General features: G+C 38.6%; 2 protein-coding genes across 2 annotated transcripts in view; both read right to left on the bottom strand.

Annotated features, from left to right (window-relative positions):
• LOC136813700 (sphingomyelin phosphodiesterase-like) overlaps positions 1-7,546 on the bottom strand; it is a 29,911-nt gene extending 22,365 nt beyond the window's left edge. Inside the window, exon 1 of the mRNA XM_067070200.1 lies at positions 7,381-7,546. The gene's annotated coding sequence lies outside the window, so the exon portion shown is untranslated. The remainder of the gene's footprint in view (positions 1-7,380) is intronic.
• Positions 7,547-10,894: 3,348 nt separating this feature from the next.
• Positions 10,895-24,774, bottom strand: LOC136813715 (zinc finger protein ZFP2-like). The gene is made up of 10 exons (XM_067070216.1): positions 24,683-24,774; positions 23,980-24,174; positions 23,395-23,620; positions 21,980-22,119; positions 16,900-16,971; positions 14,950-15,141; positions 14,188-14,320; positions 13,371-13,588; positions 12,071-12,139; positions 10,895-11,316 (listed from the first exon to the last, which is right to left on the bottom strand). Exons 1-10 carry the CDS (start codon positions 24,708-24,710, stop codon positions 10,895-10,897), a joined length of 1,695 nt encoding a protein of 564 aa, XP_066926317.1. The 5' UTR covers positions 24,711-24,774.
• Positions 24,775-26,364: the final 1,590 nt, after the last annotated feature.

Raw genomic sequence — 26,364 nt, 5'->3', positions numbered from 1 at the left:
GACAAGTTTCCCTTTCCGTGCACACTGAGAACAATAGCAAAATGAAAGCTTGGCTCTTAGATCGTTACAAGAGCTCGACTTTCAACAGGTGCCCGCATCAGCTTCTTCCTTCAATGACAGGACTGCCAGTTGAGATTCATATCAAGGGCGATGTCAAACGATCGCATGTCACAAGGCTACTCCGATACCCCTGCACTGGCAAAAGACTGTTGAATCTGATTTGCATCGTGACGAAGCTTTGGGCGTGGTTGAACGTGTTCCCATCGGAGAACCTGTCGATTGGTGTCACCGAATAGTCGTTACTCGAAAACCAGATGGTAACCCAAGACGCACTGTCGACCTCTCGCCACTAAACAAGTTCTGCAAACGTGAAACCCACAATTCAGAAGCCCCATTCCACGTTGCTCGACGGGTACCCAGAAACACTTGGAAAACCGTGACAGATGCCTGGAACGGTTTCCACAGCGTACCCCTCCGTGAAGCCGACCGCCATCTTACCACCTTCATCACACCCTTTGGTCGGTGGCGCTACAAACGTCTCCCACAGGGATTCCTCTCCTCACTGAATTCGAACGGAGAGAAAGAGTTGTTGATAATACCTTGTTCCATGACGAAAGCCTTGAGGAGCACTGGAAAAGAAAAATCGATATCCTCTCTCTTCTGGGAGAGGCTGGTGTTGTCCTAAACCCTGAAAAGTTCCAATTTGCCAAGAGAGCAGTTGACTTTGCTGGTTTCCGTATTTCAGAGGACCGCATAGAGCCCCTCCCAAAGTATTTTGATTCGATTAAAAACTTTCCGACTCCGACCTCAACAACCGATGTGAGAAGCTGGTTTGGTCTTGTTAATCAAGTGGCAAATTACGCTCAACTAAGAAAGCATCTTGAGCCCTTTCGACGGTTTTTGTCTCCCAGATTTCAGTTTCGTTGGACCCTAGAACTTGATGCTGCATTTGAACTTTCAAAACAATGCATTATTGACGACATTAAATCTGGAGTTGAAATTTTTGATCTTGATAAAACAACCTGTGTCAGAACTGATTGGTCGAAGAAAGGCATTGGCTACTTTCTCTTCCAGAAACATTGTGAGTGTGATGCTATCGTTCCGTCATGCTGCGAGGATGGCTGGCGCATAACTCTTGCCGGCTCCCGATTCCTTCAATCTTCCGAGGAGAACTATGCTGCTATTGAGGGGGAAGGACTAGCCATTGCTTGGAGTTTAGAACAGTCGAAGTATTTTACAATGGGGTGTAATGATTTAACCGTCGCCACAGATCATGAACCCTTGACTAAGATATTTTCCAACAAGACGAGTCTCGATGAAATCACAAACACCAGATTGCTACGTCTTAAGCGTCGTACCCTGCCATGGTATTTCCGTATTGTCCATCTACCAGGCAAAACTAATCTAGCTGCCAACGTCACATCGCGCAAACCCTCTGGAAACGCACATGATCAAGTCGAGGAAGACCGTGTTGAAGCATTCATTGCAGCTGCAATTCGTCGTGACACAGAGTCGGTTATATCCTTGACCTGGGACCAAATCGCCAACGCAACTTCACAGGATCCTGGGATGAGTGCCCTAGTAGACGCAATCTTGTGTGGTTTTCCAGAAGAAAGTCGCTCAAACGAGACAGTAGCCTCCTACTGGAGATACCGGCATAGCTTATACCTAACTGACGGTGTAGTAGTTTTCGATGACCGTGCTGTTATCCCACCATCTCTTCGCCCGGCTACCCTTGCAGTTCTCCATTCAGCACATCAGGGAGTATCGACAATGGGTGCCCGTGCTAGAACAATCATCTTTTGGCCTGGTATCACAGAGGACATTGAACGTGTGCGACGATCCTGTCAAGACTACAACAAAAACGCTCCGTCTAACCCGCCACTTCCAGCAATTGTCTCTAACCCACCATCAACTCCGTTTGAGATGATTCATGCCGATTACTTTGACTCTGCAGCCCAACACTACCTGGTCGTCGGTGATAGACTGTCAGGATGGTCAGACGTATTCAAAGCTCCGCACGGCTCTCCTCAATCTGGATCAGCGGGCCTCATCGCATGCTTACGTAACTATTTTTCCCGATTTGGCGTGCCAACTGAAATCTCGAGTGACGGTGGTCCTGAATCCAGTGAAAATTCCAAGCACTTTTCTATGGCCGTTATACGGCCAGAAAACTCAATTTTAAATTGACTTTTGAAACTCAATATTTGAAGAAGAAAAAATTCTTGACCCCACCTCTTTACCTGCACAGTATGAGGCGTACAAAAATTTTGTCTTAAAGAAACAAATTGACTACGAGGTAAAAGCTCTAAACAAAGCAACCACACTTAGAAGGCGAAAAATCGAAGCTTAGTACTTTATCTGACATACTATCAAAACGAAAGAAATTAGCTATCGAAAAGAATATTAAGAAATATGAAAGTGAAAAACACTTACTTTCTAAAAAACAAAATAATTCTTTCGAGGTAGCATTAGAACAATGGATTGGTTCAAATTACGCCGAGCGACATCCCGAAATCACTAAGCTGCTGAATCTAGCAGCTTTAATACCACCATCTATCGCAGAGGTAGAGCGTTCATTTAGTCTGATGAAACTCATTTGCACAAAATTATGGAAAAGATTAACCAATGAAAATCTGACGGCACTCATGCGAGTTTGCAAATATCAAGGGGACATCGATTACGAGGATATCAAAAACACTTGGCTGAGGGCTGATGAAACCAAATCGAAAACACGCCGTGTTAATAGTAGATTACGTTGATTAGTTCTAGATTCTTGGGATGTTTATCATTTGTTAATATTACGAAAAAAGAGGGCCATTCTTTTTTTTGTTACCTACAGTTTTATCTTTTTATTCTATTGTAGAGTAGAATTATTAACCGTTTTATTGATTTACTAAGAAGGCCGCTAGAAATATGTCCCATTTTCTGATCAATTTTTCCTTTATATTTACTTTTAAAACTCCAGATTTGTTAGAATAATATCGAGTGGAAAGTACATTCCACAATGTTTGCTCCTTTTTTATTTTGAAATCTTACTTTAATAAATAAAGCTTTGTTTCTTTTGTTCTTGAAGCATTTCTTTTGTTCTTCAAGCATTTCTGTCCATCAGGGGCCGTAAGCTTTAAAAAAGACCTGTTTTAACCAGTCTAGAAGGGCTAATTTTCAAAAACTAAACTACGGCCCTATCACCCTAGCACCTACCACTTTCAAAGTGGAGCCGCAGCCCCTATCCATGCATGGTTAAAGTGTATTCTATTATAGTTACTAGTAAACGATAATTTTGTTTATGTTATGAAAGAAAAGTACTTATTTTTGTTGCTCGGGTAACTTAATGCATGTCCAAGAATTGCATTAATTTTTCCGCCCCAGTTCCAGTCCCTAAACCATAACAAACTATACATTTTTGGAAGCGTATTTGGATGTAGAATACCGTATTCGGTGTAACTTAAATTCTTTCTCAGTATAATTAGAGATATCTGAGGAAAACCTACTATGACGTCATGATTGATGACGTCATAAATACAAAAAGTTGACTATCTCGAGAAATATAAATCAAAAACTTATGAAATTTGGACCAGTGATAAAGTACATTGAGATGTTTCAAAAAGTTATGACGTCATAAATAATGACGTCAAAATCACGTTTTCTTAAAAAAACTCAAATTCTGCTGAGAAAGAATTTAAGTTACACCGAACACGGTATTCTACATCCAAATACGCTTCCAAAAATGTATAGTTTGTTATGGTGGGACTGGAACTGGGGCGGAAAAATTAATGCATTTTTGGGCCATGCATTAAGTTACCCGAGTGCATTTTAATTCTTGATATCATTGCCATTGGCATGGCTGAAACTCAATTTCTAGATCAAAAAACGGCCAGTGGGAAAAGTGCTTGGAATTTTGCCTGAATTCATATCCAAAGCTACAGAGACCTTCTTGAAGAAATGGGGCGTCAACCATCGCATTTCCTCGGCCTACAATCCCCAGTCGAACAGACGCGCTGAGGTTACTGATCGCTTCCTCCGCGCCATGATGCAACTTCGCAACACCCCTGATCGTGATTGTGAGTTATCTCCAGCCCAAATCGTATTCGGAAGACCTATCAGAGATGTATTTACCTTCGCCAGTCGCCTGGACAAGTTTACCAACCCTAATGTCCGACCCTTGTGGCGAGACACATGGGCCAAGAAAGAAGAGGCACTTCGGGAACGCTTCCACCACTCCGCAGAGAAGAGGAACGAGCATGCACACGCACTACCGAATTTGACTCCTGGACACCGCTGCTATATTCAAAACCAAAGCGGTAACCACCCAAAACGTTGGGATCGATCAGGAACTGTTGTTGAGACACATGGCAATGACAGTTACTCTTTGAAGGTGGATGGTACTGGAAGAGTGACACGCCGTAACAGACGCCATCTACGGCAATTCCTTCCAGCATCCACAGACATCACCAGTAAGAAGTTTGTCCACTTGCAACCTTCGCAGCGACCTCATCCAACGGCTCCGCCGCTCGTCAATCAATCAGCTCATACGCAGACAACCTCCTGTACAGTCACCATGGTGGTACCTCCTTCTCTACCAGACGCGTCAAGCTCGGACCCTTGTGAAATACCAACCCCTCCGACCCCACTATTGGTCGAACCGTCGTCAACATCAACTCAGGTGATGACACCTCCGGCCACACTAGACGTCCCTACCCGTCCCACTTGATTTAGACAACCCCCTCCCAGATATGAACCGGAATCAGGACATTGGCTGGAAAAAAACTCAGTCAAATCTCCCGCACTTTCAGGATTTTCTCCCACACTTTCAGGATTTTCTCCTGCATCTCCCGCATTTCCAAAAATTTTCTGATTTCCTGAAAAAATATTCAGATTTTGTAAATACGACATGGTAAAATTTCCTGAATTTGGAAAATTGGGACGAAGAATTCCCGATGTCCCTGTTTTCTCAAAAAAAAATTTCCAATAAAATTGGACTTCACAGGGAAATTCCCTGGATTTCCTGATCTTTCCATTCGGAAAAATTGGATTACCGGGGAGAATTTTTCCGACTTGAAGCTCTCCCGCATTTTTCTGAGGCGAAGTTGACAGCTATGTAATCCTGATATATAGGAGTTTAAGTTTAGACTGTCAGGCGATAGGCAGTTAGGCGGTGGGCGTTCTCTAATTTACCAATCAGTGTCCGGTCATTACCAAACGATCTCAATCGAACGGAATCGACGATCGAACCAGTCGAACCGAATCGAACGCAATCGACCGATTGAAATTCAATTGTCGAACGCAATCGAATCTCAATCGAATATTACCGCAATTTTCAGATTCGATTGATATTCGATTGCGTTCGATTGCGTTCGATATCGTTCGATCGTCGATTCATTGAGCCCCAGATTGTTCATCGCATAATCGAAAGTATTTTCATTCGGCTTGTGATGTTTGACAGTTACATCAAAATGCCTCGAAAATGTCGAACCAGTCAAACAACAATCGAACCAATCGAATATTACCCAGAATTTTGACGTTCGATTGAGATTTGATTGCGTTCGACAATCGAATTTCAATCGGTTGATTGCGTTCGATTTGGTACGATTGGTTCGATCGTCGATTCCGTTCGATTGAGATCGTCTGGTCATTTTGAATGTTTAAAAACAAAAAAGTTAAAAAGGGCGTGCGCTATCAGTGCCAGTCTGGAAATTGCTGCTTGTGCGCCGGATATCTCCGGCGTAGATTTGAGATTTGTGATTTGCTGCCTTAATCTTTTTCCAGTTAAGTTGGCGCAGCTCGGGCGTAACATTTCCCTCCTTTCCAGACTGGTATCAGTGAAAGTTATCGTGACATGTTATAGCTATGACAGAAAAAAATATGGTTGCTAAACTTGGTGGACGACAGTGGAGTTATCAAAACAAATTTGTTGTCAAAGAGATTTAACAGTTAGTGAAAATACAGGCCAGATATCAAACAGTCCCATGTTTCGACAAATCGTCCCAAGTTAGAGCAGTTGACGGTATTATAATCATAGGCACAAAAAACTTTTGTTGAAACTCTCACTCACTACCTGACTACTGACCACTCTTGTTGCTTGTCTTTACATAATGCCTACACTACTACATGTTCTATTGGACTAAAAATAATGGTCTGATTTAAAAATATGATGTCATCCAATACTGACTCACCACAAATTGCCTAACAACTAATGACTTCAGGAGAGATACTCCACCTAAAAAATTGGTCACGGGATTTTACCACTACTCCTCTACCATTTATTTCAGTGTCTCCAACAACGGCGTTGCAGAAAACACCGTTCAGGATACGGCTTCCAAGATCGATCGAGCAACGATTGACGTTTGCGTGAAAACCATCAATCTCAATCACACTCACATCAACGTGAATGTGTGAAATTTAAAAAAAATTGGGTAAATGCGTGAATTGGAAAGCTTTGCGTGAACAAATATTGCGTGAATTGCGAAAAACCATTGCGTGAATGCGTGAATTTGGGAAAAAATTTGCGTCGTGATTGCGTGACTTGAAGGTCCGCTGGGGACCTCATGCATTGAGTTGAAGCCTGAAGGGATAGAGGCTTTTATCTGGTAAAACTTTCTCAAGCAAGAAAAAGTGAAGATTATGCTGATAATAACTCTAAAGGCGTAAATGCATTCAACATTTCAAATTCTATGGTTCTGGTTGGTGGATGAAAGTCACGTGCAAAAATTTGAAAAGTTGCACGAAAAAGTCATTTACGCAAAAAAAAGTCCAACTTTTTCAACATGATTACGCAAATGTATCCAACATGAAAAGTGACGTCAATCTCATAAAGATGTTGGATGAAAAGTTTAACTAGGATCAAACTTTCATCCAACATACATGATATCCAACATCTTTCTTAAAAATTTACAATTTTATGACTTGCGTAAATAAATGAACCCAACATTTTATTCAACAATGATGTGGGATGCATTTCTACTGGCCTTACGACAAAACACCCTTTAAGAAAAAAGCCCAAAGACGAAGAAAATTTACAAACGGTTTTTTGCCGAAAAGAGTTTTAACTTAAGCTTGCCAGTCTTTCTTTTTTTCCAACGTTTCTTCAAAACTCTCCCGCCGATTTTTTTTCGTATACCGCCATAACGGCCTGTAAACTCTGCGTATGTTTATTTTCATATCCCTGTATAACAGACAATAACATCATCTAGAAAAAGTGAAGCCTTTAAAAATTTGCGCTGCTTTGAATGACAGATTGAGCTAGAGCTTTTCCACGGAATTGGACATGAATATAATAGCGGCGACTATTCCTACGCGCGAGTGCAATTTTGGACTTCACTAACTTCATAAATTTGAACCTTTTAATTCGAGAATAAAACATAGATTATAAAGATATACCTGATGTTGTTGATAAATTTTGATGCGCCAAAGGAACTGCTGCCAAAAACCACTTGTTATACGACCGATTCCTCGTCGAGTCCGCTAATCTGTAATCAGTCAAACAGTGTGGTCTTTCAGAACTGCAGATCTCCGCTCTAGCGCAGTAAAGTTTGTATGCTTGATCTTAAATCTAAAATTGTATATGTTACACACTATACAAAATATTTTTCTTTCCCGAAAATTTTTGGATGTTCTTATAAACTCAGTGTGGGTTAAATGCATGTACATTCATAGCGATTACACAGTATAAACATCAAACGATTTTTTAGCATCCTTAAAATATTTTCTTATACATAAGTACAAAGGTTTTAGAAGGAGCAGTGTGCAAATAAAATATTTTTTTGCAATAAAAAAAGAGACACACAAGAAGTAGTATCATGACAAGCTCACGTGATTTTGAGGTACATGAAATATGTTATGTTTTGCAATAACAAGATGAATTAAATTTTTGCTCAAGCTATTTAAATGACCTCAAAGGTTTGATTGATTGCTTGGAAGGCTAGCAATCATTCGATTTTCATTAATTCGGACTGCTTCCGTGACTACAATAATACGATCTTTACTCGGTTATTCTTTGCCACTCAATTTTAGGTCAATAAAACGGAAGAGAAAAACCTTGAGAACTCTGATTGAATATTAGCCTATATTAGACGTCACTTTTACTTGGACCTTTTTTGATGTGGTGATGGCGTGGTTCATGACCTCAAAAAGCATACTATGTGATTGAAAACAGAATTTCCTTGATGTGGAGGCGTGATGGCGTGATCAAGGAATCCGCCTTGGGCGGGGGCTGGTTGCTCCCGTAATCATTACATCAGAAGGAAGATTGGGAACACAATATCTCCAATATTTGATGGAAAGGAGCCTTAAAAGCAAGGGTGAGGTTAACTTACCCGCCAACCTCGTCCCCGTGTATGCCAGCCTTTATCTACGTTACTGATTGACGCCAGCGCTATCAGTAAGCATAAAAAAGCTGACATGATACGCAGGGAACGAGGTTGCTTAACCGCCTCTCACCACACCTCCAAAGCAAAAGCTAGCATAAGAACCCTCTGTTCTCTGTTTACTGAGTAAATATGGGTCAAAAATCCATGTGTAATGAAATCCAGTGTATCGATTTTAGTAGAGGGCATTTTGTAAAATCGCTTGACTATTTTGTTAGAAGCACTTGTTATACATTTTTGGAAAGCTAAGGGGTAGGGGAATCGAAATTACTATGTTTCCAATTTTTTTTCGGACACTTTGGTGTGATTTTCGGACGAATAAAACGGTCTCAGGCAAAAATCATAGGGTTAAAAATTAATGAAAATTTTAGCTCGAGAAAACGGAGACCTGTTGTATATTTTTGGAAAGCTCTCAGAAAATTAAGATTAGAGATATATTGCAAGTATAGGTGATTTCAGTACCTAACTCGAGATATTGAGCTTCAAAAAGCGCAAAAACTGGACAAAATAGCTGTTTCTGGTTGAAAAACACGGTTTTCAAGGGTTAATATCTCGAGTTAGGTACAGAAATCACCTATACCTGCAATATATCTCTAATCTTAATTTTTTGAGAGCTTTCCAAAAATATACAACAGGTCTCCGTTTTCTCGAGCTAAAATTTTCATTAATTTTTAACCCTATGATTTTTGCCTGAGACCGTTTTATTCGTCCGAAAATCACACCAAAGTGTCCGAAAAAAAATTGGAAACATAGTAATTTCGATTCCCCTACCCCTTAGCTTTCCAAAAATGTATAACAAGTGCTTCTAACAAAACAGTCGAGCGATTCCAAAAAATCGAACAAAATTCCCCCTACTATTTCTATCTACAGTAAAATTTCTCCTATTCGAAACTACATGATTCAGATTTAACTGTTATTCGAGCTAAAACATCAACCCATCAGCCATTCAGCTACTCTGTACCAGAGTGTATCCCACGACTATCGTAGCGTAGCACAACAGACCCTCTACGGCAATGAATTTTGAGATTAGCCGTATATACTAGGTTTGTGTACAGACTACCATTCAGCTGAAAAGTAAAATATCGAACTACAGAGAGGCAAAAAGAAAGAAAACTACGCTTCGTGTAATATTGTAATGAAAGATCTTTGCGTTCCTCTTGATCGGTGGCCTTCTAAGGCTCACAAGACACTTCCAGCACTTGTAAAATTTGTGAACTGGAAGTGTGTTAGTCTGAATCGCAGACCTCTACAAAACCCCAGGTATAAGGAACACGAATCCGTTAGTGGATGCCAGCAGCCTAGAGGTGTGTCAGAACTGGAAGTACGCCGTGAGCATTATGGGCCACCGTCCTTTTTGGTCCAAACATGTAACTAATCATTACAAATAAATCAATAAAAAGTACCTATGAAAGTTTAGACAATTTACTAGTCCTTTTCAAAGAAGCCGTCATTAATAACATCTTCTTCAATTTCGAATTTGATCGCCATCTTACCAAACTGTATCAATGGTTATTCGCGTCTTTGTAATTTTACTGACACCTGATTTGATAACATAGTAAAAGACTTTATCATACATCAAGAAAGATGAATATTTTCTGTATGAAATATGGTCGTTGGGCTTACTTCAGGCGTACGTACAAACTTTCGCGAACAGAAACTTTCGCAATTTTCGCGAATTTTAGCTCTTTTCGCGAAAGTAAATGTCTCTAAAATTCTTAAAAGGCCATTCGCAAAAGTTTATGATGCTCGCGAAATATCTAAACAAAATAGAAAATCTATAAACTTCTAACTTAAAATAAAATGTAACATTTATGGCGCTCTTTAACCTGCTTAATCCTCATAATAAGGAAGTTTTACTTTCAATTCAAGAAATGTTTGTCACTCTAAGCCATTTTTTCGTGTGAAACTTTTCTTGATTGAAAGAACATTTTTCGCCCAATTCACGAAAATAAATTTTCGTAAATTTCGCGATTTCTCGACCTAGCGAAAGTTTGTACGCCTAAAAAATGTAGAGAGAATATCTGATACACATACGAATGAAAATGTCTCATTCCTCGAAAAACATTTTCCGAGTCATTTCCAGAGTATCAAGCTCATTCAATCGTTCGTCTGCACAAAATGGAAAAATGATGGGAAATTGGTAATCTCTGAATCTAAACCATACACAATTATTGTACCTTTTCAGAATCAAGTCTCACTACATTTCGTATGAAGTATTCTGTTCTGAATTCTGATTTTGACCAATCCAATTCAAGAGTTCTTGAACCGTACTAAACTTGGAGTTTTCCGTGGTAGGAGCAGTTTCGTCTTCCGACTCTGTGACTTCTTCATCAGGGTCAGATTTTTCGGGAATTTTCGGAGTGTCTTCATCAGTGGCGGTTTTCGTCGTCATCTCGGCGGCAATTCGTGCACCGGAACGAAGGTCCGTAAGCTCGATAGTGCTATTGGGATGTCTCTTAGCACGGTGGAGTTTCATGGTTCCACATTGAGTAAACGACTGCCCGCAATCCGGACACGTGAATGGTTTTTCACGGTATGAATCCGCATAGACGGTTCAGCCCTGATTTATCAACAAATCCATTATGACAAATATCGCATTTGTAAGGGCGGTCGGCCTCGTGGGTCCGCTTATGGCGCCTTAAATCCTCTTTCGATTTGTAAGTACCCGGACATTGATCGCAAGTAAACGGACGTGAATCGAGATGGATCCGCATGTGACGTTGTAAGGTTGACAAAATAACAAAGCCTTGCTTACATATATTGCAATAGTGTTTCGCTTCGCTTCCGTGCGCATCAACCATGTGTTGTCGCATAGTTGGTTTATCTCGGTACGTCTTCCCGCATTCTCCGCAATCCGTAGCGGTGCTTGATTCGTGACGTCTTAAATGACGGTTCAGGTAATCCTTTTTTACGAATTCTTTTTGACATAAATCGCAAACATATGTGCCATCTATAAAAGAGATTCGGAAATTTGGAGAATTTAGATAATCTGAGATGTGTTTGTGTTTGTTTAAAGGGGGGGGGGGTACTAGGGTTGGTGGATGAGGAATATGTGCCGACGGGACCTCCGAAAACCGACCCTTAGATAGAACTAGTTTCTAATTTCTATCGAAAAAGTGCCTGAAGAGACTTTTTGGAAAAATGTCTTACCCTTAGAGAGACTTTATTACAATTTTTTCTCTCATCAAAAAGTTTCCTAAAAATCGTGAATTTTCCGACCCTTAGAGGGATAACTTTGAAATTTTCTGATTTTGTAACCCTTAGAGAGACTTTGGAAGGTAAAAAAACCGACCCTTATCGTCCGCACATACCCAGCACCCATTTCTGCCTACCCCCCCCCCCCGTAGCTGAGCTTAGTAGCATCTTTTCCACGCAGATTTCGTTTATTTGGAGGACCTTATTATAATCTTACAGTGGGCCGAAGCAATCATAGAGTTTAATGGGGTAGATTGGAATCTTAACTCTTTCTCAAGCAAGAAAAAGTAAAAACATAAGATATACGCCTTATTTAGAATGACAGATTAAAAACGACGCGCTTTCTTAGTTTTCCTATTTTTGAAATATGGCGACATATTTTATTTTCAATCCGGTGTTTTTGTGAAAACCAGTCAAATAGGGAATAAATGGCTTCATCTTCCATCCAAGAGTTTATTTTATCTCTTAAAAAAAATGAGAATCAATACTATTATGACGGGCAAACTGACCTTCTTTTTGGGTGAAGCCGGTTGTTCTCAAAGTTCGTTTCTTGGCGGCTGATACACCATCCTCATTTACTATGAATGCAAAGAGAAGAAAAACATAATCAGAGAATAATAATAGATCAACATATTTACCGAGCTCAACGAATAATGAAAGATTTACTGTTCATTTTGTACACGATTGTTGACTTTTGTCTCTCTCTTTGCTTTGTAAACTGAGTGAAGGAACGTGAGAGTTCTGGAGCGCGTACAACCCTTTTTAAAACAGAGTGAAGGAACGTGAGAGTTCTGGAGCGCGTACAACCCTTTTTAAAACAGAGTGAAGGAACGTGAGAGTTCTGAAGCGCGTACAACCCTTTTTAAAACAGAGTGAAGGAACGTGAGAGTTCTGGAGCGCGTACAACCCTTTTTAAAACTGAGTGAAGGAACGTGAGAGTTCTGGAGCGCGTACAACCCTTTTTAAAACAGAGTGAAGGGACGTGAGAGTTCTGGAGCGCGTACAACCCTTTTTAAAACAGAGTGAAGGAACGTGAGAGTTCTGGAGCGCGTACAACCCTTTTAAAACAGAGTGAAGGGACGTGAGAGTTCTGGAGCGCGTACAACCCTTTTTAAAACAGAGTGAAGGAACGTGAGAGTTCTGGAGCGCGTACAACCCTTTTTAAAACAGAGTGGAAGGGACGTGAGAGTTCTGGAGCGCGTACAACCCTTTTTAAAACAGAGTGAAGGAACGTGAGAGTTCTGGAGCGCGTACAACCCTTTTTAAAACAGAGTGAAGGAACGTGAGAGTTCTGGAGCGCGTACAACCCTTTTTAAAACAGAGTGAAGGAACGTGAGAGTTCTGGAGCGCGTACAACCCTTTTTAAAATTAATAATACCAAGTAAAAATTCTATAATACGAATTTCTCTTTAATTCGAACCAGCTAAATGTCTTATTCGACACTCAGTGAAAATTTCACAGCCGAGCTACTGCAATCGATTTTGAAGCCCCCCCCCCCGTCAACGACGATCGACGCTCTCTAATTCGACGTTGCACTATTCAATACGCTCTTTTATTCGATCATATTGAAAGTCACCGTCAACAAGAAACTCTCATAAACGACGCTCTACTATTCGATACGCTCCCTTATTCGATCATATTGAAAGTCACCGTCAACAAGAAACTCTTACAGACAAAGCTCTACACTTCAATACCCTCCCTTACCCTTATTCGATGAAAATGCTATTCCCCTTGAAAATCAAATTAAAGAGCGTAAACTGTAAATCAGGTCTGTTTAAAGAAAAAAAAAAACTAGCCTAGACTAGATACCTGCTTTTTCTTTTTCTTCAGCTTTTCTCTTTAGTTTGCGTTCTTCTAACATGAGTTGATGTGGTGTTTTATGATCTTCCTTCTTGTGAGAATTCAAGTCTTCTTTGCGCGTGAAACCCGCCTCGCATTCCTTACAGTTCCACATCTTTGTTTTTTTAGGTTCCTTCTCCTCTTGAGCACGCCTCTCGTGCATTTTCATATGCATCTTCAAATTGTAGCTATGAAGTAAAATACACTTTTTAGGTTCCTTCTCCTCTTGAGCACGCCTCTCGTGCATTTTCATATGCGGTAAAAAAACAAGACCTCGTTCAAAAAAGGGGTCTGGTAAGCGAGAAATAAAATTTTTGTACAATCTCCTTTTCTTTTCACTTCCAATACGCATACTCGGTTTTGTTCTAACTTTTCGAGTTTTTTGTTGATATATTTAACACAAATCTGTCCCTTCACGAAACAAACCCATAGTCGAATTTTCCATAAATCGAGGCCAAGAAAAAAACCCTAGTTAAAATTTATCTAATAACTCAAAAAGTTAAAGGCACGAAAAAAAAACTGAGTTAAAAAACACCAAATAACTCGAAAAGTTAAAAGCTAGAAAACAAAACTTACCATATTTTGTGATTTATGAGGTCACATGAAAAATAACTCGGAAAAAAATAACTCGGGAAGTCCAGGCCCCAGAAAAGTTTTTTAATATTTTTCAAGTTGACGATAAACCAGTTATCACACTTTTACTCGTACAAAATGGGATATATTTTTCTAGTTCAGAGTTTTCTATATTTTCCTCTTCTAAAGGAATATGACGATGACTACAACTTACTGTTCGCGGAATTTCTTTCCACACAATTGGCAGTGATGGGCGTAAATGCCGGCGTGTATTTTCAAATGTGATGTCAGCTTTCCTGATGTAACGAACGTTTTTCCACACTGGTTGCATTTGTATGGTCGCTCACCTGAAATAAAATAAGAGGAACAATTTTTATCAGATGGATTCCACTATATCACTGTTGAATCTGCAGGAGGACTTTAATGGGCCTTTTCATAAATTACATTGTGAACTTCTACTGGCCCCTTTTTAATACCAAATGGAGTTCATCAAAACTCGACTTCATTGAAAGATGTGTCATTTTAGGCCGCATAAGATATGATCATCTTGGTGATTGTTTGAAAACGAGGCAGATGTTGTTCGTGCTGTTATTTTATGAAAAGGTCTATTATATTATTTTATATTCAACATACATGGGTAGTAGATTAGAAAATATATGTAGAGATCCCCTACGAAAGAGATCAGTGTTATTATCACTGACCTTTAATAAACCCTGGACCAAGCTTCTCAATCCCGGCCAAGAAAAATCTTTGATCGGAGTTTTTTGAAAAGTGGTACCCTAATGGTGGCACTACTCAATAGCGGTGTAAATGAATTGAGAGCGCTAGATTTATTTTTCCTGGAATACTTTTGATGAGGTAGCGCCGTTAAACGTTCATTTTGAACACTGCAATGGCTTCTTTACGGGTACCAATTCAAAAAATTGATGGCGGATATAACTTGGTCCAGGGGTATATAAAGGTCAGTGGTTATTACCCGTATGAGTTCTGATGTGTTCTTCCAGTGAACTCTTTTTGCTGAATGTTTTATTACAAATGGTACATAACTTTCTAGCGCTCTCCAAATGGGCCGAAATATGTGCTTTCAACGCACTGAAATGTGGGAAGCGGCGATCACACCAATAACATATAAATCGCCTCCGGTAGTCATGGTATTGATTTTGAGGCACTGTAAATAAAAAATAAAGTACATTTTTTTATAAGAACAAAGTGATGTATTTACCTGTGTGAGTTCGCATATGGTCTTTCAAGGAACTCTTTGTCGTAAATGATTTAGAACATATTGTACATGGCACCCTGACCGCCTCCAGATGAGAGGCGACGTGAACTTTAAACATGCTGTAGATTGTAAAGCGCCGGTCACACCAAAAACAAACGAACCGCCTGTAATCATGCGAATGTGGTCCTACAAATAGAATACAGTAACCCAGGGTATTTTTCAAGCACTTTTTTACCACCGTTATTCGGTGGCAAAAACTCAATTTCAAATTGATTTTTCAAACTCAATCTTCTAAAATGGAGAAATGACGGTACAAAAGATTGAAAATATTAATGCAATGATTCTAACAAGTCAAAATCAAGTTAGAATATTTTAGTCCATTAAAGTGGCATCTATTTTGAACATTTAGAGGGTGAACATTTTTTTTGTTGCCCAGTCATGGTGGGTGACAGTTTATTCGAACTTCTCATATTCGAATCTTTCTCTAATTCAAACTAATTCTCAGAACCCGTCAATGAGCAAGCCACCTAAAATACTCTCTATAATTCGAATCTCTTTGTAATTGGAAGAGAATTTTTGGTCCAGCGAAGATCGAATTAGAGAAAGTCAACTGTAGGGTCTAGTAGCTTTTTTGTGAGGGAAGCGAAATGTTAGGGGCATCAAAATGCTCCTCGGTTACTAGTTTCGACCTCCATTTTCCTTTCTACTGGAGTCTACTTCAGGCTGAAATTTGCTTATTGATATTTTTTGATGACGCCGAGTCAAGTTTAAGTAGACTTAGACTTGGTGAGATCACCATTTTGGAAAACAAAAAACGCACAAATCCAAAGTAACAAAAAAAGTGCTCGAAGTTGATAAATAAAATTTGCAATTCCTTATTTTCAAACAAAAAGGTCCCTTCACCCCCTTGTTACCTTTCAAAAACAACTACAATCAGTGACAAAATACATGGCACAAAAGGGAAATCCACTGGGAAGTTTTGAAACCACAATCGATTTATAAGTGCTCTAAAGTAGGTTCGAAAGGTAGAGTTTTAACTCTGAGTTTTAACGCTAGACTTAAAACTTAGGACCTTAGGATCTAGGGATCCAAAAGTTCAAAAATGGTCCAGTAGGGCTTGAAATATAGCCTAGAAACCAATAAATCCCTCCCAGATCGAAATAATCGATGAAATCAAGTTTAAGGCCTGAAATTTACATTCTCGCTCGAACTTCAATTTTCCAAAAATGGTAAATTAGCCAAAAGTGCCAACATGTTATGGCACTGATTGTAGAGGCAAAAAAACAAAAATTGAAAGCTATCATATACCAAGAAGGGGCCAAATGATCGTACCATCCAGTCTATCAAAAAGCTTTAGGTGGACTATTTTTTCCAACCAAAAAAGAGAAAAAGAAATCAAGATTCTTCAATTTGTTTTTAGAAAATCTTTCCGCGTCCTTAAAAGGCTTGATAAGTGTCAATGTTTTTTTATGTTTTGTTAAGTTTCGTGATTTCGCCATTATGGAAGCAAACGTTCGATTTGCGTACAGATTCGAACATTTACTTCCATGATGGCGAAAACATTCACTTCCAAGCCCGAAGGGCTAGACTCGAGACTCCTGGATGGGAAGTAAGTGGCTTCACTTTTTCTTGCCTCGGAAAGGTTTAGAGATTCTACTCTAGCCCTTCAGGCTTTAAACTCAATGGACGAAAACTACATAGATTTACCGCCTAAACGACTGTTCCTTGGTATTTTCTTTGTTGTCGCCGTCGTCGTTGGCGGCGTCGTATTCTTTGGGTCTGAAACGAAAACATGAATGCTAGATCATAGTCCGTATAAGAAACCCCGGTTTGGAAGCCTTTTGGTTCTTTCTATTGTTTCGAATTTGAACTTGCGTTGATAAATTAGTTTGGTTTGCTCATTTTCTGATCATGTGATCAACTTTTGAACCAATCTCAGGAGGAGTATTTGGTAACGTGATCAAAAACTGAGCAAATCGATTTTTATAATCGTTATTAAACAAAGGGAAATGTTAACAAAAAGTTACAACAATAGCCTTCCAGACCAGGGTGTTTTATACGGACTATGGATACAATCCANAAGTCAATAGAAATCCTATCGTTCTCAGGTAAAAAAAATTTAATGGGGATACTTTTGGATGGCAACTTTTTCCATTGAATGGAGATTAAATTTATATTAAAAGTCAATTTTCCAGTTGGATTTGTAGATTATTTTTCGCACAGTGGACGAAATTCTGGCAAAGTTTACCAGTGGGGTAGGATCCCACCGTGTCTGTGACACATGGGTATTGTTCACATTTGGAACATATTTCTATAGATTCAAGGAGACACTTGGTATAAGATTTTGGACGCATTCTCTGACAGCATTCTGTTCACACTTACAAAAGATTGCTACTAACCTAGATTCAAGGAGACACTTCGTACAAGATTCTGAAGACATTCATTGACAGCATTCTGTTCACACTTACAAAAGATTGCTACTAACCTAGATTCAAGGAGACACTTCGTACAAGATTCTGAAGACATTCATTGACAGCATTCTGTTCACACTTACAAAAGATTGCTACTAACCTAGATTCAAGGAGACACTTCGTACAAGATTCTGAAGACATTCATTGACAGCATTCTGTTCACACTTACAAAAGATTGCTACTAACCTAGATTCAAGGAGACACTTCGTACAAGATTCTGAAGACATTCTTTGACAGCATTCTGTTCACACTTACAAAAGATTGCTACTAACCTAGATTCAAGGAGACACTTCGTACAAGATTCTGAAGACATTCATTGACAGCATTCTGTTCACACTTACAAAAGATTGCTACTAACCTAGATTCAAGGAGACACTTCGTACAAGATTCTGAAGACATTCATTGACAGCATTCTGTTCACACTTACAAAAGATTGCTACTAACCTAGATTCAAGGAGACACTTCGTACAAGATTCTGAAGACATTCATTGACAGCATTCTGTTCACACTTACAAAAGATTGCTACTAACCTAGATTCAAGGAGACACTTCGTACAAGATTCTGAAGACATTCTTTGACAGCATTCTGTTCACACTTACAAAAGATTGCTACTAACCTAGATTCAAGGAGACACTTCGTACAAGATTCTGAAGACATTCATTGACAGCATTCTGTTCACACTTACAAAAAATTGCTACTAACCTAGATTCAAGGAGACACTTCGTACAAGATTCTGAAGACATTCATTGACAGCATTCTGTTCACACTAACAAAAGATTGCTACTAACCTAGATTCAAGGAGACACTTCGTACAAGATTCTGAAGACATTCATTGACAGCATTCTGTTCACACTTACAAAAGATTGCTACTAACCTAGATTCAAGGAGACACTTCGTACAAGATTCTGAAGACATTCATTGACAGCATTCTGTTCACACTTACAAAAGATTGCTACTAACCTAGATTCAAGGAGACACTTCGTACAAGATTCTGAAGACATTCATTGACAGCATTCTGTTCACACTTACAAAAGATTGCTACTAACCTAGATTCAAGGAGACACTTCGTACAAGATTCTGAAGACATTCTTTGACAGCATTCTGTTCACACTTACAAAAGATTGCTACTAACCTAGATTCAAGGAGACACTTCGTACAAGATTCTGAAGACATTCATTGACAGCATTCTGTTCACACTAACAAAAGATTGCTACTAACCTAGATTCAAGGAGACACTTCATACAAGATTCTGAAGACATTCATTGACAGCATTCTGTTCACACTTACAAAAGATTGCTACTAACCTAGATTCAAGGAGACACTTCGTACAAGATTCTGAAGACATTCATTGACAGCATTCTGTTCACACTTACAAAAGATTGCTACTAACCTAGATTCAAGGAGACACTTCGTACAAGATTCTGAAGACATTCTTTGACAGCATTCTGTTCACACTTACAAAAGATTGCTACTAACCTAGATTCAAGGAGACACTTCGTACAAGATTCTGAAGACATTCATTGACAGCATTCTGTTCACACTTACAAAAAATTGCTACTAACCTAGATTCAAGGAGACACTTCGTACAAGATTCTGAAGACATTCATTGACAGCATTCTGTTCACACTAACAAAAGATTGCTACTAACCTAGATTCAAGGAGACACTTCGTACAAGATTCTGAAGACATTCATTGACAGCATTCTGTTCACACTAACAAAAGATTGCTACTAACCTAGATTCAAGGAGACACTTCGTACAAGATTCTGAAGACATTCTTTGACAGCATTCTGTTCACACTTACAAAAGATTGCTACTAACCTAGATTCAAGGAGACACTTCGTACAAGATTCTGAAGACATTCATTGACAGCATTCTGTTCACACTTACAAAAGATTGCTACTAACCTAGATTCAAGGAGACACTTGGTATAAGATTCTGAAGACATTCTTTGACAGCATTCTGTTCAAACTAACAAAAGATTGCTACTAACCTAGATTCAAGGAGACACTTCGTACAAGATTCTGAAGACATTCTTTGACAGCATTCTGTTCACACTTACAAAAGATTGCTACTAACCTAGATTCAAGGAGACACTTCGTACAAGATTCTGAAGACATTCATTGACAGCATTCTGTTCACACTTACAAAAGATTGCTACTAACCTAGATTCAAGGAGACACTTCGTACAAGATTCTGAAGACATTCATTGACAGCATTCTGTTCACACTAACAAAAGATTGCTACAAACCTAGATTCAAGGAGACACTTGGTATAAGATTTTGGACGCATTCTTTGACAGCATTCTGTTCACACTTACAAAAGATTGCTACTAACCTAGATTCAAGGAGACACTTCGTACAAGATTCTGAAGACATTCATTGACAGCATTCTGTTCACACTTACAAAAGATTGCTACTAACCTAGATTCAAGGAGACACTTCGTACAAGATTCTGAAGACATTCTTTGAGAGCATTCTGTTCACACTAACAAAAGATTGCTACTAACCTAGATTCAAGGAGACACTTCGTACAAGATTCTGAAGACATTCATTGACAGCATTCTGTTCACACTAACAAAAGATTGCTACAAACCTAGATTCAAGGAGACACTTGGTATAAGATTTTGGACGCATTCTTTGACAGCATTCTGTTCACACTTACAAAAGATTGCTACTAACCTAGATTCAAGGAGACACTTCGTACAAGATTCTGAAGACATTCATTGACAGCATTCTGTTCACACTAACAAAAGATTGCTACAAACCTAGATTCAAGGAGACACTTGGTATAAGATTTTGGACGCATTCTTTGACAGCATTCTGTTCACACTTACAAAAGATTGCTACTAACCTAGATTCAAGGAGACACTTCGTACAAGATTCTGAAGACATTCATTGACAGCATTCTGTTCACACTAACAAAAGATTGCTACAAACCTAGATTCAAGGAGACACTTCGTACAAGATTCTGAAGACATTCTTTGACAGCATTCTGTTCACACTTACAAAAGATTGCTACTAACCTAGATTCAAGGAGACACTTCGTACAAGATTCTGAAGACATTCATTGACAGCATTCTGTTCACACTTACAAAAGATTGCTACTAACCTAGATTCAAGGAGACACTTGGTATAAGATTCTGAAGACATTCTTTGACAGCATTCTGTTCAAACTAACAAAAGATTGCTACTAACCTAGATTCAAGGAGACACTTCGTACAAGATTCTGAAGACATTCTTTGACAGCATTCTGTTCACACTTACAAAAGATTGCTACTAACCTAGATTCAAGGAGACACTTCGTACAAGATTCTGAAGACATTCATTGACAGCATTCTGTTCACACTTACAAAAGATTGCTACTAACCTAGATTCAAGGAGACACTTCGTACAAGATTCTGAAGACATTCATTGACAGCATTCTGTTCACACTAACAAAAGATTGCTACAAACCTAGATTCAAGGAGACACTTGGTATAAGATTTTGGACGCATTCTTTGACAGCATTCTGTTCACACTTACAAAAGATTGCTACTAACCTAGATTCAAGGAGACACTTCGTACAAGATTCTGAAGACATTCATTGACAGCATTCTGTTCACACTTACAAAAGATTGCTACTAACCTAGATTCAAGGAGACACTTCGTACAAGATTCTGAAGACATTCTTTGAGAGCATTCTGTTCACACTAACAAAAGATTGCTACTAACCTAGATTCAAGGAGACACTTCGTACAAGATTCTGAAGACATTCATTGACAGCATTCTGTTCACACTAACAAAAGATTGCTACAAACCTAGATTCAAGGAGACACTTGGTATAAGATTTTGGACGCATTCTTTGACAGCATTCTGTTCACACTTACAAAAGATTGCTACTAACCTAGATTCAAGGAGACACTTCGTACAAGATTCTGAAGACATTCATTGACAGCATTCTGTTCACACTAACAAAAGATTGCTACAAACCTAGATTCAAGGAGACACTTGGTATAAGATTTTGGACGCATTCTTTGACAGCATTCTGTTCACACTTACAAAAGATTGCTACTAACCTAGATTCAAGGAGACACTTCGTACAAGATTCTGAAGACATTCATTGACAGCATTCTGTTCACACTAACAAAAGATTGCTACAAACCTAGATTCAAGGAGACACTTGGTATAAGATTTTGGACGCATTCTTTGACAGCATTCTGTTCACACTTACAAAAGATTGCTACTAACCTAGATTCAAGGAGACACTTCGTACAAGATTCTGAAGACATTCATTGACAGCATTCTTGTTCACACTTACAAAAAGATTGCTACTAACCTAGATTCAAGGAGACACTTCGTACAAGATTCTGAAGACATTCTTTGACAGCCTCTTGTTCATCGTCAGAGAGAATATCATCTTCTTCACACGAAATTTTCATTTCTAAATAAGCATCAGCGTGGTGTTCGCCCACCAATCTGAAACGGATTTTAGTAAGTTGATGATATTAATCTGGTGGATGCCAGCCAAGCATGGCATGGACCAGGGGTTTAGGTACCCCCTGAATTTTAGGTACCTCGGGTCTTACAACAGACGTTAGTAGGTACCCCCTGTGATTGATACCCCCTGTGACTTGAGTATATGTCAAGAAATGAAAAAATTGTATACTTTTATAATTAAAAAGAATAATGATAGTTAGATAAAAGCAAGATATAAAATATAGTTCCCCAGCCCCCAGACCTTACTTACTGTATAAAAGTTAGGTACCCCCAGAATTCATAGGTACCCCCTGAAATCAAAAAAAAATCCAGCCCCCAGCCTTTTTCAGGAAGATTTTGGTTGTGGCCCCCCTGCGGGCTGGGGGGGGTTCATTCCATGCCAAGGCGGGAATAAGGGAATCTATTCACTTTTTATATAAATCTCATAACAGGTCATCCATTCTGCTAACACCGCGCTCTGTTCTAATCTAAAGGGGTCATAGACAGATTTTGGCTGTGGACACTTTGGACAAATGATTATTTAGAAAAAACATGCTAATGAAGAAACTGAAACAACTTGTCAATGGGTTTTTTCAAAAAATTTCCATACAGGGGGTGGACGAATTTTTTCAAGTCAAAACGAATTTCTTGAAATGTGTGGATACCCCCTGGAAAAAAGCAAAATTTGAAGGAAAAAACCTGGAAAAATTCTTTTCATGACTTAAAGTGAGAGTGGACGAACTAATATCAGTAGCTTTTTACCCTTGGAAACACGAAAAAACACTGGGAATTTTTCCAGGATTACCCTTTGGAAATGTTCGTCCACACGTCCCTGTATGGTCATAAAATGGAATGGTCCAATAAAATGCTCAAAACAAACAAAATTCACTCTAATTTAAAATATCTTCACCTAAAAAAACAAACATCTAAAAGTACATCACTCAAAGTTTCATGCTTACACAATCGTCAGATATGCTGAATCTGAATACTGGATCATTCAGTACATCTAACTTTTGTGTTCATATTAGGTTCATATTGCAATTCCTGCATTAATAACACGTATGCATAATTTGTCGTTCTTTTAAGGTTGTGGACGTCGAAATATGAAATTGTTGTTCTTTTTTGTTGTTCTTTATGAGGTTTGTCGTTCTTTTTGTCTATAGTAATGCAGGATTTGTTAAATAGACCCCCTTAAACATAAAATTTAGAGTGCTATACTTTTATGTTTTTTTGAGATGAAGATATTTTAAATAAAATTAACAAAAATATGGTTACTTTTCTGTATACTTGGTGAGTTCGATACTGGTTATATCGCTTCTTGTTTGATTTGTTTCACTTAACTTGTTTCCTCTTCGACCATTGTCTGATTTTGAAGATGCAGGAAGACTCAGCTCCTCTAAAACACGTTGCTGATGTTCAGAGAGTATTTGAGCTGTGTAGTCTTCTAGATTGACGCTGGTTTTCATCTCTTCGTTAGCCTGTACCTCCACCACGTGTAAGCCTGTGGGAGAAAAAAAGCAAAATCGTTTTGCAGTCAAAAAGGAAGTTTCAGTAGGTAAAACTCCTTTGCTTTATCAAGACTTTATCGATTCTCCTGTCCTACCACACTTTTCTGTTTCGGTTGAGTTGCAGAAGGCTCTAACGCTCATTTTCCCAACTTCAGACGCCTTGAACTAACCACCGAATTCCCCTTGCATTACATGAATTGACCTGGGCAAAGGTTCGTTCACTTGCCAACCTAGTGAACTGCTTAGTGGGGGAATAGAACTATAGGTTGCCTGTTCCTTACTATACCACAGGGCTTATTATCATTTAGTAATAATCCATTTTAAGTTGAAAGATATAAATAAAAATACAGACCTGGATAAGTAGGTATGTCAGCATCGCCATCCTCATTTTTTTGTTCTTTGTCATCCGAAGATACATCATCACCTTCCTTTGTTTTCTTTGTTGATGAAGGAACAATGGTCAACTCTGGATGATCATCAGTCTTTCTGGATGAAACAATCTCAAGATCGATTTCTATGCCTTCTTCTTTATCTTCTTCAACATCACCTTTAAAATCAAATGAAATCTTTGAATTTTTCAAACCCTTAGAACGTGGGAGAATACGTAGAGTTAACTTGAAGGATTACGTTAAAAGCCAAGAAATGTAACCATTTGAAATCAATCCTTCCCGGTCACTGACCTTTACAAACCCTAAATAAAGCCGTATCTGTCATTTTTGATCGAAATTACCACAAAGAAGCCATTGCAATGTTAAGATTCAATGTTGAATGAAGCTACATCGTCATAATTTGTACAAAAGGAAAAGTAAATTTAATTCAAAAATACTCTGACCAAAAGATTTTATTTGGCCAGGATTGAGTAAATGCCCCAGGGTTTATAAAAAACCCAGTGTTCCTGGTGCACAGAAAAAGAAAGTAAATGTGCAATTCTCCTCTTTACACAAACTGTTATTGCATTTTAATTGTCTCTACTTTAATGCAAAATTATGACATTTTACTGTGACTTCTATAAATATAATACACAGTAAACAAAATAAAGGAAAATATTTCTTTACCTGACGGGCTATTCACCTCCGTATCCATCGCAATCAAGCTTTCACAGTTTATTAGTGTGTTAATTTTTATCTAGACAAAATATCATATTTATGTTTATATTTATTTCATCTTACCGTTTTTGATGCAATAAAAAAGCTGGGATTACCTACTGCCAAATTTCTTAAAATGGCTCCTTATACGAAAGACAATTCTTTTGATTTTAGGGTATTTCTATAAGTAATTTCATTCCATGGTTTCAGCCCACTTTTCAGGTGCCCCCAACGAGTTAGGTCCCCTTGAAAAATTGCTTTGAGTTAGGTACCCCTATTTAGCAGATAATTTCTTTGAATTGACACTTTTTGTTCTTTTGTCATTCCTAAAATCATGCTCACGCATGAACGCCTGCTAATAAGCTTTGTTGTTATGATGGCGGCTGTAAATCAAAACAATCACATTAGAAAAATAAAGCAAAAGATGGCGTGATAGGAAACGAAAGAAAAATTGGATGGGAAACTAGGTGCTGGGGTAAAAAAATTCAATAATTTGAAATATTTTGAAATATTCGATTTGGAAAATATAACCAGCCCCCAGAGCCTCCATCAAGACAGCTAGGTACCCTTAATGAATAGGTAACCCCAAAGAATTGCAAGGCATTAGCCCCCCTCTACTAACCTGGGCTGGGTGCCCTTCAGATTTCTGGGGGCGGCTGATACCATGCATTCCTATGATGAAGTATAAGCTGTAATTGTTTTATTTGTTCTGGCTTGTTTGTTGAGTGTCCCATGGAATATATCCAAATAAAGTAAGGCTTATCATGACGTCATCACAAAACTTTCAACCTTGATAACTTTTGATAGGAAGATTTTTTTTCAAGGCATGTTTTATACCTCGATTTTCATTAGCATTTCATGCTCTTTTCGCTTTAAAAAAATAAATCACTGTCCAGCCACTTTATGATGTCATCTGGCAGGTGGCCAGGTGGCAAATTTGGTGTTACTGTTTAAAATTAAGTTTTAGACCCTCAAGGATCATCTGTCTCAAATTAAATGCTTTTAAATCACCATCTGAAGTATTTTTATGCTAACAGATCCATGGCTTGGCAGCAGGTTTTAGGTGACCCCTAAGAATTCAGGTGACCCCTAAGATTTAGGTAACCCCTGGTTGCCAAATATTTTAGGTGACCCCTATGCCAATGACATGTCAAATTTTTTCGAAAATTTTTTTCAAACAATCAAACAAATACAACAGTTAGTTTAGTTTATTGCTAAATAGAATAAATGCCCTAAGAAATAAGAGATAAGCTAACTACTGAAGGTTCATGCTAGATTATCAAGGTTTTGTAAGTCAGGGTGCAGATCCCTAGCCAGACAAATTTATTATCTAAGTAAATGCAACAGGATTAAAGAATTTTTACAGATCAGTGCCGTAGGAAACATTTTCATATTAGGGGGGCTGAAGTTTAGTGACACCGCGAGGGCCAACCATGGTTTGGCCCGAGGGGGGAAATTTTGAAAATTTGAGCACTAGATTGCTTGAAAATGCACTCAAAACATGCACTTATAAGACAATTATGACAAATTAAAAGAGAAAAACTTTGCATTTTGCAAAATAACCATTGTTAAAAAATTATTTGGGGCATAGCCCCCCAGTTGCTACGGCACTGCAGATAATATATTAGATCACAAATTGTCAGTTTTTGAGC

This window comes from Clytia hemisphaerica, unplaced genomic scaffold, assembly GCF_902728285.1.
Source record: "Clytia hemisphaerica strain Z4C2 unplaced genomic scaffold, Clytia hemisphaerica genome assembly, whole genome shotgun sequence".
Taxonomy (NCBI): Eukaryota; Metazoa; Cnidaria; class Hydrozoa; order Leptothecata; family Clytiidae; genus Clytia; species Clytia hemisphaerica.
Note: the sequence above shows the minus strand (reverse complement) of the source record. Positions and strands in the feature narration are given on the sequence as shown.